At 38.5% G+C, this 16,552-nt stretch overlaps 2 protein-coding genes across 3 annotated transcripts in view; one reads left to right on the top strand and one right to left on the bottom strand.

Moving 5' to 3' along the window:
• LOC129202208 (poly(rC)-binding protein 3-like) overlaps positions 1–8,505 on the top strand; it is a 533,188-nt gene extending 524,683 nt beyond the window's left edge. For both annotated transcript variants that reach the window (XM_054814520.1, XM_054814522.1), the window contains one exon: positions 7,606–8,505. In XM_054814520.1, coding sequence (XP_054670495.1) covers positions 7,606–7,666 — 61 coding nt within the window. In that variant the 3' untranslated portion in view covers positions 7,667–8,505. The remainder of the gene's footprint in view (positions 1–7,605) is intronic.
• On the bottom strand, positions 4,513–16,534 carry ZNF830 (zinc finger protein 830). The gene is made up of 10 exons (XM_054814523.1): positions 16,368–16,534; positions 16,142–16,241; positions 14,901–15,021; positions 14,281–14,314; positions 12,732–12,940; positions 12,301–12,391; positions 11,559–11,622; positions 8,513–8,593; positions 7,087–7,163; positions 4,513–5,188 (listed from the first exon to the last, which is right to left on the bottom strand). Exons 1-10 carry the CDS (start codon positions 16,487–16,489, stop codon positions 5,005–5,007), a joined length of 1,083 nt encoding a protein of 360 aa, XP_054670498.1. The 5' UTR covers positions 16,490–16,534; the 3' UTR covers positions 4,513–5,004.
• Between the last annotated feature and the right edge of the window lie 18 nt (positions 16,535–16,552).

The following is a 16,552-nucleotide window of genomic DNA, read 5'->3' as shown; positions in this document are numbered from 1 at the left end:
CACAGTAAAGCTGCTAGGCAAAGGGCAGCAGCAACTCTGTCGTGTATAGCATCTTTCACATAAATAATTCCCATGTGTCTTGTAGAATTGGCTGGAAAAGACTGAGCTTTAAACAAATTAGTGCAGGGGCACGTTTGTGTGTGGAATGAAGAGAGGTAAAATATAGGCATGTGGACAAAGCAAGGGGAAAAAAAAGTCTTTTGAGAGGGCTTTTGCAAAAAATACAGGCAGAAATGTGATAAAATCTAGGCTAATTGAGGACTCAACTATTTTAGTTGGAAAAGATTTCTGAATGGCAAGAAAAAGTTCCTGGATAGCTTTAATATACAAGAGAGGCAAACAAAGCACAGGAAGGTACATCTGGAGGGGGAAAAAAATAACTCATGTTATCCAAGATAGAAAACTAAATACCTGCCCAAAGGTAGATTAGAGGAAGCATGCACCCGATATGAAAAGGTCACTGCCCACACAACCGTGAGTTCCCAAATGAAAGACAGAACAAGTTCTGCAGCTTTCACATCATCAAATTGCTATCAGAGTTCTGGCAAACATCTCAAGACGAATTCAAGCAGCTCTGTTGTGTTTTTCAAGTGGAAAAAATAGAAAGTACAAATGCTGGCTGGAATAGTCAAACAGAAGGAAAAACAAAGTTAGATGTATTCAGCCATATAACCTTGTCCATTGCTAATATGCAGAGTGCTTTCTGTTCTCAGGCATAGCCAGAAGGCATCGATGGGCCCCAGGGTGCATATTTGCGCCAGTCAAGGCTCCTAGGAAGCTAACAGCATAAATCTCACTGGTGCCATGAATGTAAGCACCTGGTAAGCACCTCAGCCTCATAGGGCTGCGTGGGCAAGGTGTTTCTGTGAGGTTTCACAAGACAGTCTTAAAGCTTGCGCTGAACCTTCCCCACCTGAACTAGGCAGAAATGGAAGCGTCCCTGGTTTTTTTTCATTTTTAAAAATCCAACAGCATGAAAACAAGAGTGCTTCTCTGGGATGGGGGAGATCTAAATCCAGTTTCTTACATAGCCTCAATCTCAGCTGAATGTATTTCAGTAGTATTTATGTACTTGGGACAGGACCTTCCCCTTCTCGGGCGAGTGTCACAACTATCGAACAAGAAAGTCACATATGTTCACTAATTCAATCATTTTACAGTGACACAGCTTCTACGGGGAAGACTAAAATTGTTAGGCCACTCCACTAGATCACAGGAACTGTATGTTCCAAGGACAGCATAGAGAGAAGGGATATGAACAGAGATCTCTTCAATCTTCCGTAACTGCTGTATCCAACAATTATGCAAGGCATCAGCCCCTCCACTATATTTTTGGAAGAAAGACCTGGTTTAGATGTCTGCACAAGGGAATTGCTCACATTTCTTTTCCCAGCTAACAGGCCAGGATAGTTCTAAGTGAAGGGATGAAGAGAAGATTAAATGAAGGCAGGTAGTGAAAAACTGCTTCACACCAGAAAATTTCAATCTCTTGGCCTAAGCGACACTTTGTAGGTACATACCGCCTGTCTTGCCACTGAGCTGTGCTTACTCCTTGGTTCCGGGAAGGAACACAGTAATGCTGATTAAATCAGTTTCTGCATCAACGTATGTGTCCTGTCACTCTATGGACTGGCTTGTGTCTCAGGACAGTAACTGAAATGAAAGAGAATTCTCAAATTCATCTGATGGTACCTAACAAAAAGGAATTTCTGAAACATTATATACTCACATTATGGTTTCTAGTGACAGCTACAGCAGGGTTCCTATTCATTGAATGTCTGATTTCCTAGTGTACGCTTTCTTGATTACAGGAAAAAAGAAGAAAGTATTAAGTGCTGAAAATATTTGAGTAATATGAGTTTTGTCATCAGAGCTATTTCTAGCTCAGTGTTTTTTATGATGATAAAATGCAGAGGATTTAATTACAGTGGCATGTAATAAGCAAAATCTGTCTCTCCTCAAATTGAATTTATCAGCAGGGGGCCTGACCAGAGCTAATGTTAATGTTCTTTTTAACCAGTATTTGTAATTCCAAAGCACATCTTAAAATTATATGCTTTAGTGGAGGAATGACAAACAATCGTGTTAGCAAATGAGAACATTGTTTTGTTTGTTGTTATTTTTGGTTTGGTTTGCGCAATCGCTTCCGGGCTCCTCTGTACCAAATACAGCCCTTTTTCCACATCTACTTCTAAGTCACGACAGCAGCAGCTTATTTCTTCCACGGTGGGGGAGAAGTTAGCACACAGATTACCATTTGTGATTGATCGCGCTTGCCAGAGAACAGCCAACTACCAACAACTGGCAGTACTTAGCTGCTCCCTGCAGAGCTCCTACTCAGAACTCCATTTCAAACACACAGACACATGCACACATTTTGACCCTGGAAGTCACTTACCAGTTTCAAAACCCCTAAGTTGGGGAATCACAACTATTTTTTGGTGGCATGAAATTCCACAGTTCTTAAATTTGGGCAACACTCTCCATTATTATATAAATAAGGATTACAAATGCTAAGTCTTCCCCCTTCATTCTGATTCTTCAGTTTTCTGCAAGTCCTGGAGATCAGAGAATTAAAATATTCTTCGCAATTCCACTGTGCCAGAGATTAAAACTTAATCTTTAATAGTGGCTATGAACAGAGCTAGTTATTAGAACTAGTTTCATCTTTATTGTTTAAAAACAGGATTCGAGAAAGTTAAGAAGTTAGAAAGAAATTAAGGAAGTACATTTTTTAAAAACAATTATTTGCTCTGGTTAATCATCTAGCTGAATAGCACCTCAGAATTTCATAAAATTATTTTCTAAAACTGAGGACAGACTTAAAATATAAATCAATTTTGCCTATGTTTTTCTAAGACACAGGAGACATTTACCTTGATAAATTAGCTTGACTATTCGACAAGGTTGGGATAATTCCCTCTTCTCCCTTACAGCCATGCTACTTTCATTGCTAAAAAGCAGAATGATTTCTTGCCTTCTTGACACAACAGCACACGTACATCAATGGTCATGTAGGATACAGATAGCGAAATCACTACCTTCTTCACAAAGCTCTCTAAAAGCTTCGTTTCAAATGCTGAAGAAATTTACAGTTGTATGCAATAAGCTGTATAATACTTGTATATAACACTAGTTGTGGATCTATGAGATTCCTCCAAGGAAAAAACCACCAACTCCTAAACAAGCCACAACCAAGAGAGACCGATGCTGTCAGTTGCTCCCTCAGCAGTACATACAACCACTGCCTTCTCCATTGGCTTCACTCTTTCAACAGACGTTAGGCGAGGATAACGGATACAACGATGAGTGATCTGGTGTTTACTCCTGCCATCTATTCCTAATAATTAAAACAAAGGGCTGCACTGGTTTGGATTTGAACGTACAAGCAGCTCCCTGCACTGTAACTAAACTCACTACCTTCAGCTTCTTACTGCCAGATAACTCTAAAGAGGAGGGAAAGTGAACTAAGACAGCTGAACTGTTGTAATGCTCAGTGCCTTTCCTATTCATCTGCAATTGAAATCATGATGTGCAGATTCATATACAAAATTAAAGTTACAGATATATGTACAAAATGGAGTTTAAGTTATAAACTCAGAGATTAACATTTTTCTACTGTAAAAACATCTATGTCTGTGGCGCCCAGGATAACCTGACTTTAGTCACATCTGTTTCTCTGACATTAAGGCAAATGCAGAGAGAGATTCTAAAGTTAACAAGCTAGTGTGCTTTACCCGGAGTGATAAAAAAGCATCTCGCTATATGGATCATTATCAAGTCTTTCTTTCCAAACAGGCAAATCAAACATCTAGCTTTAGTTCTTCTCTTTATTGCTTGGCTAATAAACATCTTCAAGGCAAGTATGTAGAATGCTCTTGTAAGAACAAAGCTTGTTTTCTCCTTTTAAAGACTAATTTGTTTTAAAACTAGAATCTTTAAAAAAAATGTTAAGCTGTTCCTTCACAACTTTATTTTGATAAAAATTACCCCACATATCTCTATTTTTTTCAAAAGTCCTCAGCAAATTTGAAATGTTTTAAGATTTGCAAATGTAAAAAAAAAAAGCTTCATTAATAAAAAAAGACACTTAACAAAGCTCAAGGTAGTTCTGCTTTCCATGTCCCATTTTTGTCAAGTTTTTTGGTCTTGATTTTACTTAATCTGCTTTTACCAGAACAGAAATCAATTTTAGATGCTCTCTGTGCCTAAGATAGTATCGTAAGAAAATTTCCAGTATTTACAGCTAGATAAATGATTTCACCTCATCAGTTTCCAGTGCAGTACCTTCCTCTCTGTGATTTTGTCACCTCCTCATTTAGTTATGCAAATATGTTACCACTGTGTTTTCATCCCTCTGGTTCAAGAAATGTGAGGTACGCTACACTACCGCCACACTAAGCAAAACAAGAAAAATATTCAACACTGCCCATGGCACATCAGAGTATACACTGTGGAGAAGCTCAATGTTTCTGAGCTTAGTCCTTACATACACAGAGAAACTGTAACAGATCCTGAAAAAAATGTACGTATTTTATTGGGAGCTAGGGCAATGGAAGGAAGAGCACTTACAAAATTTAAGATAACATAAATGCATAACATTTTCCTTTCCCCCAGTCCGGGAAAACTCCGTACACTACCACTTTTGCAAATCCTTTACTTCTATACACAATAACCCAAGTCTCGAAATTACCAGATATATCTAATGCTTCCAAAACCTTAGAGATTCTTCAGTTACTTATTAATCTCATTAAAATACCTCTGGTAGGAAACCAATAATTTTAATAGGAAAGGTGCATTCAATCTTGTAAAACATTTGCAATGTACAGTTTTTACAGCAAATAATACACCACTGTAGATCTACAAAGATTATTTTTTTTAATACACTTGGCTCTTTACCATCTCACAATCCTCTTTAAATAAATATTTAAACAAAAGCGTCTCACTTCTAACAATGGAAGTGACATCACAGATAAAGAGGGTATCAACCACCTTGCAGAAGTGCTACAACAAAGCCCCTTTCACCCGCCAGTCTTGAGACAGCAAATCCTGCAATTCTTCTTCATCTTCGCTACCAACAGCCTCATCGTCTTTCTCTTGTATTGCTTGTAATCTCATGGCTTCCTTTAACTTCTCCTTCATCAGATCCTGGCGGTTACGCAAAAGCTCAACACGGCGATAACATTCACTGTTGAAAAATAAACCACCTATTAACATTTGTGGCCTTTCCACATCAATTGCATTTTCTACAGTGATGGATTTTGCTTCTCCAACTTTGGATAAAAAACGCTCCACAGTTTTCCATCAATTAAAAAATATGCTTTCAATATGCTAGTGCACCTTCTCTGTGTTAATCAGGTCGAAACAGACCAGAGGAGACATGTGGTCAATTCTCTAGCAATGAGATCTAATCCAAATATTTAACTGCAATACCACCACAAATCATTTTTCTAAAAAGCACAGAACCAATATCCACTTCCACACAAGAACAGATGCCATTCTTTCTTCCACTTATGGTTTTCATATATGGTAGGAAGGCGAGACATCAATTGGCTATCAATTTTGATAACTTAATGGTGGAATCTCTGAAAATAAAAAAGCAGTTGAGATTCTTTATCTGCTTGCTGTGTGCTATAACAGAACATTTTAAGTAAACACAGCCCACAAGTTTCAGTTTTTCATTTACTTAAAAAGTTCTGTCCTTGAAATATGTTTTATAACAATTATTCTAGTCATTTTAACAGGGGATTTTGTTGAAAATGCCAAGTAGTATCAGCCTGATTTAAATACTCCTTTGCTTCTTTCATTCCTATTTGCTAGGAAGAGTCAACAAGGAAATATTATTATCTGGAACCTGTTTCCCCTTGCATATCTGCAAGATGATTACTTACAGGCAGTCACAGCTGAAGACTTAAAGGCTAAGAAAAACATGAATGTCACTGGAATTAATTTGATTTTGAATTTAATTCGAAATAGCCTGGATTTAAATATACTCAGAAAACAAAGCTACAAACCCAGTCTTTAAAAATCTATTTGGAGCATTTATTTGGGGGAAAAATAATTACAGTAACAAGCTTGAAATTCTCTACAAATTTCTGAATTTGGTTCTACTATAGCATCCTTAGCAACTGGGAAAAAAGAATGCTCAAAGACAACCAGGTTTAGCACAAGCCCTCTCCAAAATTACCTGAACACTGTTAAAAGACATCAGTGTACTACCAAAGCTCAGTTTGAACCCAATGATATTGTTACTCTATGTTGATTATCTGTAGCATGTAAATCTGTCCAGATGGCTTAAGTGTTGTTTTAACTTTTAGTGTCTTCTTTTTGCTGCAAGGTTCATCAAAATCAGAATTCATCTTTTTCTTTTCAATTGCTACCATTGCCATAACCACTGTTAATCAACATGTTAAGCTACATGATAATGGTAACAATCTGTTCCACTAAGCTGTATTTCAGGTTAGTTAAAAGTTTAAACTAATGGTTATCCAACTACTACACCTACCATTCCAACAAAATAAAAAACCCCACTTCATGTAATTAAGTGCATCATTCAACAAAACCTTTAAGTAAACTTTTATTAGAAACAAGGAGAGTTGGGCACAGAACAGGACATTTTCAGTACAGCAAACGGATGGTCAAAACACAAATGTCGCTATTGAAACGTTAACTGTAGTGCAGAATATTGGACCTTGTTTTTTAAAAATGTTCCCATAAGTTCTACTTCAATCAGAATTCACAGAGAAATACAAATTAAGACATTTGACAGGGGGAAGGGGGACAGTTTGTTCAAAGAATTTGCCTTCTATTGCTTTATTTTGCCCATGTCTGCTTGCTGTACTTTCACTGATTCTAACACATTCTCTCTTTGCAAATAATTACATGACTTTGCACCAAAATTCATGGTTTTATTAGGTATCATTCTGCAATTTGAAGGAGTCTCTCTTTGTCCTTCAAATATTTAGGTGATTAATGAAAGGTAGTATGACAGAAGATTAAAATTACAAATGTTTTTATCACTCTAGTCAAATAGCGATCCATTACCGCTGGAGAACAGAAAGTTTGAGGAAAAATTGATCTACTTACATCTGCTCGTCAATTTCTCCAATCTGACGATCTAGTCGTCCCTCCTCATCCTCTTCTGCCACTATTGCTTCTGAAATCTAAACCAGAAAAGCACTAAGAAAAGTCTCCTTCATCCTGAACTCCACTGTTGTTCCTTTTTGATGTCTGTGTCTTCCCTTCCTCCCCTCTACCTTAAGTCAATGTCAATCTCCTATCGTATACTCCCACCTTCACAAAAGACTCTGGAGGCAAATACAGAAAAAAAAAAAAACTTATCTGGTTTAATCTGAAATGGAAATGTTTGGTTTTTTTTTTCCTTAAAACTAAACGTAGTCAGGCTGCTTTGGGGTTAACCGTTTGAATTTTTCAATACACTACTATTTGAAACCAAGCATAAACAAACTACGCGCATCCAAAGTCTGAGGTTGAAACAGGAGCTCTATCCCAATGCTTGAGACTTAATTACACACGCTTATTGAAAGTATTGGTTAAATATTCCCACTGGATCCCGAAGTATTTCTAACCTGTTATTTTTTTCAGCATATACTTTCTCAAATCTGAATGTCTGGGAGATGCTATGCAATCAGTGGTCCACGCATAACTGAGAAGATTCCTTCTAAGCTGAAGAATTATCTGAATGGCTAATGCTAGCAAAATGTATCCACCACTGCTTTTGTATGAACATTCGCTCTGTTTATAGTGCTGACCGCTTTAAAATGAGCAATGATAAATTTCTTTGCACCACTTTTCTTAGCAGTTGACATATAGCAATTATTTACAATTAAAAACTACCAAATACTCTAGGGGAAGATGGAGAACACCAGGTATCTTTAGTGACAGTTTCATATTGGACAAGAGGGCAGATAAAAATGTGTTCCAGGAAGACTTTCCTTGCGATGCTAAACAGTAAAAAAATGGAAGTACAGAAAAATTGTGGCCAACTTACGTGTCATACACACAAAATCTTTTGTCACCTTCCCAAATTTTGGGGTTCCTTTCCAGTACATTTAAATTAACCATAAAACCCAGGTTACTTACACTTTATAGATCCTTTTTGAAAAAGACAAATGGGTGGTGTTTTGTTTTGTGTTTTTCAAGGTTAAAATATGAATATATCTCATCTAAAGAACCCACAATTATGTCCTGTTTGGATACAGGACACTGATCTTAGGTATATGCTGTCTTATTTAAATACAATTTAACAAATGTAACTAGATACATATTGACGACTGGATCCTGATCCAAATTTTTTTCAACTTAATTTCCCTTAAGTGGAAAAATAGAAAGAACCTTTTGCTCATTTATAAAGTGCATTTAACCACACACTGCATTGCAACAACCAGCTGACAAATGCAGATGTCAGTCATTCTGCAGAGCTGCATGAAACTGTTGTTTTCCTTATTGTGTATAGTAATTAGAATCAATAAAAATAGATTCCATTACTTACTGTGTTGACCTGTCGCATTGCCTTTTGAAATTCATCCCATTCTTTGTCCATCTGATCCTTTGGAGCATCAACTTTTCGCACCTAAGGAAGATGAAAAAACAGGCTTATTAACAATTTACGTCTAGTGACTCTTTGGGGCACTGTAAAATGCCTGGAGAAATAGGACAAATCATGCTGTGTTCCCAGAAAAGCCTGCTGGACATACTTTGGTTTAAATAATGTATATGAATAAGAGTGTGCAGCTGCACAATGGTTTTGAAGGAAAAATCTGACTCTACTCCTGGATTAAAACAACATCCTTGACTGTAGCATTAAAGACTAATTGACTAAGAATGGACGGTGTGGAATGTTTGGAGTAACAGAAGTGACTAAGTGTTAATCTGATGGTCTGTAATTTCGCTATGTCAGGTGATAACTTTTAAACTCCTCCAAGATGCCTGTTCAATCGCATACAGTAGCTGTCTCGCAAGCCAAAAAGCAGTGAATTATTTGCCTTTGGCATAACATAAAATATCAAATGATTCAGTAACTAGTCTGATTGGTGTTAGATAGTCTGAAAATATTTCAAATCTAGTCCAATTTTGTTGGCTAAGAGAAGAAATAGTACAGCTACATACCAATTTTAACAACATGCAAAGCTTTTTTCTTGTGGTAGATGGCATTAATTACTAAGGCAATATGACTGAAAAAGTAGTAGCTGTAAGAATGCGTTTAAGATCTACAACTAAGGTAATCAAACCCAGATTATGCTTTTAATACAAGCAAATAAACAAGATAATCTACCTGTGCAGCCAAAACTTCCACAATTCAAGACTGGAAGATGTGGCATATAACATATGTTATATGACAGATTATGCCTGGCTCTGGACTGGGTGGAAATTATATAGCTAGGAGAACTAAGCAGTTTGAACAGAATAATTCATGACACCATCTTTTTGCATTAGTTTTATTTTTCCTTTATTCATTCCTCTCTTCTGGTAACGCATCAGTCATCATCATGATAAAGACAACAGTTTGGTATGTTTTGTTCCTGAACGATTATACAAAATTCAGTAGTATGAATTAAGTTTATAGAATAAATTAGAAGCTTCCAAGGAAACTACATACTGGGAAGTAATAGTCATCATTTCATTTTTCTGTTCTGTGATTATTTCTATCATATGTGTATGTACTGTGTTATTATGCATTGTGGTTGTCTTTTGTAATTCATAATTATTTGTATTTCTTACAATAAATTTAAACACTAAAGATATTATTTTTCTTGAAATATTTATCTAATCCAGAATGTATATGCTTTATAAATTCCTGACGCAAAGAACCAACATTTTTCAAGCCCACAATCTCCCTTCCAAATGCTCACTGTTAGTTATGAAAATAATTATTTTGTGTATGATTCCAACACAGAATCACTGCAGTCATCTCAATACAAGCAACATCACAAACATTTTCCTTCCCCTGCATATTAGCTAAACTTAGAAAGGGCTGATTAAAAAGAAGAGCACCTGCAAGCAATTCAAGGAAGAGCTTATTGGAACATGTATCCACTTGTCAATTTTACCAGCTGAGGCAATAACCAGAACAAAAATCACTAACCAGTGTCCTCACAGATATAAGCAGATTCTCCTTTGCCTGCTAGGCATTCCCACTTTGTACAAGCTTCCCAACTCATGGTGAAATTAAGTATTTGAAAAAGTTAACACTCCAATTAGTCATATTAAAAAACCAACCAAAAAACCCAACAAAAACCCCCCAAAAACCAAAACCAACCTGTGGCTTTTTCAGCTACATATTTCAATATTCAAAACTATTCACATATGCCAACATGTGGGCATGAGCGGTGCCAAAAGAATCTTACCAGAGCAATTAAGAGACACCTAAGCTTGTAATTAGGACGGTGGGACTAACTGAACATAAAGCAGCATTATTTGGAAGGTGTCCAAATCAGAAGCCATGGCTTGACCTCACGATCAAATTTAAATACATCAGCAGCCTTCCAGAGTGTGAACAATAGGGAAATATCCTCAAGGAAAACAAAAAAAGACTTTGAGCCTACAACACTATTATTTCAATAAAGAAAGCAGGACAGCCATCAAATCTGTAGCAGATTTTACAAAAGAAACAAACAAAACCGGTTTGTATTCCAAGTATCAGTGTTTATTTTGGTCATCATTTGGTACTGTGCAAGGTGAAGGAAGTATGAATGATTTTGATCAAAATTTCAAGATTTTTAGTTACGGGGTTTTTTGAGAAATATGTTGAACACCCACATTTCTCTTCTTTGCTGAGCATTAAAAAAACCCCATAATTGTAAAAGACAAGAGCACTGAAGACCAAGTTCACTGTTGCAGTATGCCAGTACTAGAGATTACAGTGTATGCCATAATCTAGCTATTTTCATTTTAACAGGATGTATAGTATCAGCCACATAGTAACTCTTAACACTTTTCAACAGGATCTCTCAAAGGACACTAGAGAACTATTTTTATATCCTCAATTACAAAGCAGAATGGCATGTATGAATTAGGTGAAATGCTTTTCCCAGGATGATTCAAAGAAATAAAACTAACAGGTGAATTGTCCAAATCTCAGTCCAGCATTTTAACCAACAAGTAACATTTCTTTGGTTTTCCTTAAGAGCCACAAAAGAACCACAATCAAAAATACCTTCTGAGATACGATTTAAGCAGCTCTTCCTGCCTGCCTACATCCCTCTTCCTGTTTTCTGATTAATACAGAATGAATGGTTCAAAGCTGCACCAGGGGAGATTCAGACCAGATATGAGGAAGCATTTCTGTACTGAGAGGGTGGTCAGACACTGAAACAGGCTTCCTAAAGAGGTGACTGATGCCCCAAGCCTGTCAGGGTTTAAGAGGTGTTTGGACAATGCCCTTAACAACATGCTTAACTTTTGGTCAGCCCTGAACTGCTCAGGCATTTCTTACATTCTCGTATGACTAATTACCTTGCAAAACATCCTTACTACTCAGAAAATCATTACAACTGGCAGAAAAAAATCCAGCAGCATAAAAAGAGTGGTTCACTTACTTTTGCATCCACTTCAGGATCATCAAAGAAACCTTCCGGCAAAGCCTCGGCAGTGTTTTCTTTCCTGAAACATTTGATTAATATTATCCTAAGTTAACACTTTACAACCTGCTTTATTGTAGAGTTAAAAATAGTCAAGAATAAAATCCATAATCTTTTATAAAAAGGACCTAGAAATGGAGCAAGTTTTTTTACACCATGAGTTTTACCTACAACCATCAAAACTTGCTTTTTCGGTTTGGTCTTACCTAAGTTACAAAGAACCACACAGACAGGTTTAAATCTCACTGTCAAAACAAGCTATAGCTTAGGCTTCTTAAACTATTCTTTCTAGTGTGCTGAGCACCCAAGCATTTTAACAGCACAGTCTCTACTTTGGAAAGACTAAACCACTGTCTAAAAAAGTGCTCAAGTGAGCTGAACCATTACTACAGAAGCAGCAAATGGTTTTCTTTAAACAGGTAAAAGCAGTGGTTGACATTAAGCTTCCAAGTATCCTGCATTAAAATTTGCAAAAAGAGATGCCTTACAGACACTGCCTGGCATTGCTCCATCTCTTATCCTGCCCCCAGCGTGCGAAATATCTGTCAGAAATAATGCTAGAGGCTGACATATATACAAACTATTCTGAATACTAGTTAACAATATGACAGATTTCTAAGTGATCACAGTCTGTATTTCCTGGAAGAATAATGTTTATTTACAATTCCCAAATCTATCAATATTTGATTTGACTGCTTACCTTTCCACTATCTTCTCTTGTATCTCTGCTTTCTGTATGGATCCTGAATGGGAAACTACAGGAGCAGCTGTAGTTTTGCTGTCAAAGAAGTCTATAAGAAAGGACAGAAGCCTATGAACAAAAAGAATAACGGTTCAAGCTTCTTTTAAATTCCTGTCTGGTCAGAATTTTATAATTAATACCTTATTGAATCAAGGAAAGAACAGCCAGACATTGTTTCACTTGACAGCCTCAAATAATTAGAACATAAAATCAGTAAGCATGCTGAGAAAACACCACACAGTAACTAGCGAAGAATCTCCTTTCTCTACTTCAAATATTACACACCCCAACCAGCTAATAGCAATAATTAGAAAAATAAATGACAACCCTTCCATCAAGAGCTAAAACACAGCTTCTCCTTACTGAATCACTAATTCAGTCAGCATTACCTGCAGGCAGAGAATTAGCTATTCCTTCTTGAGTTGGAGGTGGGATTTCAGTTTTGTGCACAACAGAAGATTTATTTGACTGATCTTGTTCCTCTTCCTCTTCATCATCATCATCGTAGTTTCCTGACAATAAACTGGGACCTGGACTCTTTGAAAGCTCTTCACTTCCACTATCTTGCTCTGTTTCATCAAAAAAATCTGCCGGTAGCCTAGTAAAGAACACGCAAAATAACTATTTCAAACTTCACAAAAGTCAGTTACAGTCCACATCTGAAGCCTATTCAATCTTCTGGGTATTGTGCAATACCCTAAATTGTGTGGCTACTGATGTAACCACCTCCTCAACAGCAGCACATACTTGTTGCTTTCATTTGAAGTTCCTCAGGTTAAATTCTGAAAACGTTTCGGTTCTACTGTTGTGAGTATTAAATATCAGAAACATTAATAAAAATATCCCATAACAAAGTGCATTATGGCAGCTTAGGTAATTCTATTTCCACATTGAAAGTTATTTGCCTCAGTATGCCTGTTGTGAACACATTAAATACAAAATTCATAGTTCAGCCGTCATACTAACGTCACGTAAACCTTGCTAACCTTCATGTATAACACAAGTACTTATTCTGTGTATCTACTGCTACTCAGAACTGCAGCTTAGAAGAGCGACACAGGCTCAGCAATGAGAAAACCCAGATTTACTTAGAATAATGGCAGGCCTCCAAGACAAACATTTTTCCAGGTTATATTTTAAAATAATCACATCCATCAGTTTAATAATGAACAAACCTCTCAACTGTTAATTTTGCACACACACTTAAAATTTCTACAAGGTAAGTGTCTTCTACTGTCAAAATAACAGCACATAGTATCTATGCGAGATAACAATAATTTATCCCGTGAAGAAGTGTACAGGAGGCCTGCAGTCCTCCTGTGACATCTACCAACCCCACAAAGATGTCCATATACCATCAGAAATCCTTAGCGGCAGTAAGATGCTTAACCCAATCCCTTGAAGTCAAATACACTCCTAGATTTGTGAGAGTTCAACTGCATGATATGCAATTACACAAATTTTAAGTGATAAAAATGTCTTCATAAAGATCTGTTGATGACGTTTGTTAGTAGTTTTTGTAAATAAATATAATTTAAAACTACATTTAAATATACATTTTGAATTTGTCTTAATTTCAGACTACCATCTCTTCTGCAGTACGCTATCATTAAAGATTAGAGTGCGTGCCACAATCTAGCTTTTTTCATTCTAGCGAACTGTGTAATACCACCACATATTGATCCTTAAAAGTCTGATATAAGAATTCCTGTTTTGTCAGACACACTAGAGTTAACACCATGATTTCCTCATCTGCACTGAAGAAAATGCTACCATGTTCAGGAATATACACCCACGTTAGAAAACGAGCAAATGCAAGGATCTGCCATTTCTCTGAATCTTTACCCTTGGCTAGGAATGAGAGATGAGGAAGAACAGGGTGAGAATGCAGCAGTTGGTACAGCTACAAAAAACTCATATGTAATAAGATCTACTTACCCAGATGTAGATGTATGTGGCTTTTCGTCTGTACCTGTAACAGCCAAGAGTCACTTCTTACAATTCATGCTTTTAAAAGAAATAGCCTTCAAACAGACTTGTACTACAGCAGCAAGTTCACAAATGCACACTTCCATATATTTCATATACTTATATGTTTAGCAGCACCAAGGGAACAAAATTAACTGTCTTTCCTTTAGCATGAACTTTCATGCATGGTTTGAAGTAAACCAGTGGCTTGATCCCACTGAAAATGAATTACTGCACTTCTGGGGAAGTGCTTCTACTGTTTAACTTACACTGTTTCTGGTTCTGTTTGGACCAAGCCCACAGCTCCATGACCTAAGTTAGCCAAATAACCCGGAAGAAAACTAGGTAAACTACCAAAAGTGCAGTTTTCTCTTCATCAGTGAACTCACAGAGAAAGAGCAAGACAGACTTTATCCCCTCTTCAGTAGCAACACGCTGACATTAACTCAACAGTCTTGTGTATTCAAACTCACTTCCACTGGGGGGGGGGCGCGGGGGGGGGAACCAAACACAAAACAAACAACAAAACACTGCAGATGTAAAGTGGCTGGATTCTGGCAAGTGCTTGAGAAGGATTTTTCTCTCCTTACCTTTTACTCTCTTTAACTCTGTGTTTTCTGTGTCAACAGTTTTCCTCTTGACAGGATGAGACGATGTGCTAGCAGCTGAGCCAGTTGCTGTCTGCTTTGTGCCTTTTAATTCTGCAACTCTCTGTAAAGTAGTACAAAATTCAGGAAGCTTTCCTAGCAGGAAACTTCTGGATTGCAGCTTAAAATACAGCACTTCTAGAACAGTTCATTAAAGTGATGAAATATCTTTCTAGAACAAAGATCACTGAAATAGTGGATACATCATAGATACCAAAACCAAGACCAATGTTTCTGTCAGCCTCTTGAATGATGTGACATGGGGACAGAGAATTGGCACTTGCACAAGGGAGGCCATACAAGTGAGAAAGGAAAGACCAAGATCAGTGACGTTTACAGCAGTAAGACACTGGAGGAAAGAGCAGGAAGGATGGACTCATCTTAAGGTCCTGGAACGTTAAGTGTTTTAAAATTAAAACACAGTGGTAGTATTAAAGACATGTCACTGTGCCCTGCCACGATGATCTACTCAGAATAAAGCAGGCAATGAACCAGGAACCCCTCAGTCCTTTTGGTCTTTCCCTTACTATTTGTAAAATTAAACACAACCTCTCAGTTTCCGCAGAATTTAAGAGGATAAAAAAATCAGGTTTAAGGTTGCATCCAAGTTACAAGCTCCCTGAAACTGTTTTACAAATTCTTTACTGCTAAATTATGAAGAAAAACCTCGTGTAAGCTGTCACTTGCTAACATACAGGTAATAAAGCAATCCCAAGGAGGGTTTCCAAGTCCGAGCTGCAGACAAGCGACAGTTAAAAGTTGTCGCTAAGGGGGGAGAACAGCTTCATGTGAAGAGTACGGCCCTTGAAAGACACGGCACGATTCTCTCAAGCGCTGGCCTTTCAACCCGTACGTAGGTTTTAAGAAAACAAATCAAGGCAAAACAATCAGGCTTGTTTTTACACTACTCTCTCCTGGCAGATACTCCACCGTTATCTATTAGGGTACACCTCAAAAAGCAGCAACCCCCGAGCCCCCATTAACGCGGGGGTAACCTCCCCTCCCCTTCCCCCTTCTTGCGTGGTGGCCAGTTGCTTCTGAACAACAAATACCCAGCGGACGCCGAGCGGCTAACCCGTACCCCCCCGGCAGCGGGCAGCCAGGACCACCACAGCACCGCCCCCCCCCCCCCGCACCCCGCCGCCACCCCCGCCAGGCAGGGCGGGAAGCCAGCGGCCGCTCACCTCACGGTGCTGCTTGCCCAGGGCGTGGGTCTGCCACAGCAGCTCGCTCTTCACGGGCGCGTTGCACAGCGTGCAGCTCAGGTGTCCTAGGCTGTTGTACGTAGCGGCCGCCGTTAAGGGAAGCAGGGCGCTGCAGCGTGGACCCCCGCCCCTCACCGCCCCCTCCCACCCACCGCGCCGGGCCAGCCCCCGAGGCGAGGGCTAGGGAGCCCTGTGCCGAGGATATTTGGCGAAAGGCGAGTCGATCCGCTTCTTTCCCGCGTTCTGCCGCTGCTTCTCCCGCATGAGGCGCCGCAGCTCCTCCTGCCGCACCTGCTTCCGCCCCGAGCCCACCCCGGCCGCCGCCATCTTCTCCCGGCGAGCAGAGCGCAGGGGCGGAGCAGGCGGCCAGAGCGAGGCTACGGCTCCGCC

Source organism: Grus americana, chromosome 2 (assembly GCF_028858705.1).
Source record: "Grus americana isolate bGruAme1 chromosome 2, bGruAme1.mat, whole genome shotgun sequence".
NCBI lineage: Eukaryota > Metazoa > Chordata > Aves > Gruiformes > Gruidae > Grus > Grus americana.
This window is presented reverse-complemented; position numbering and strand designations above follow the sequence as displayed.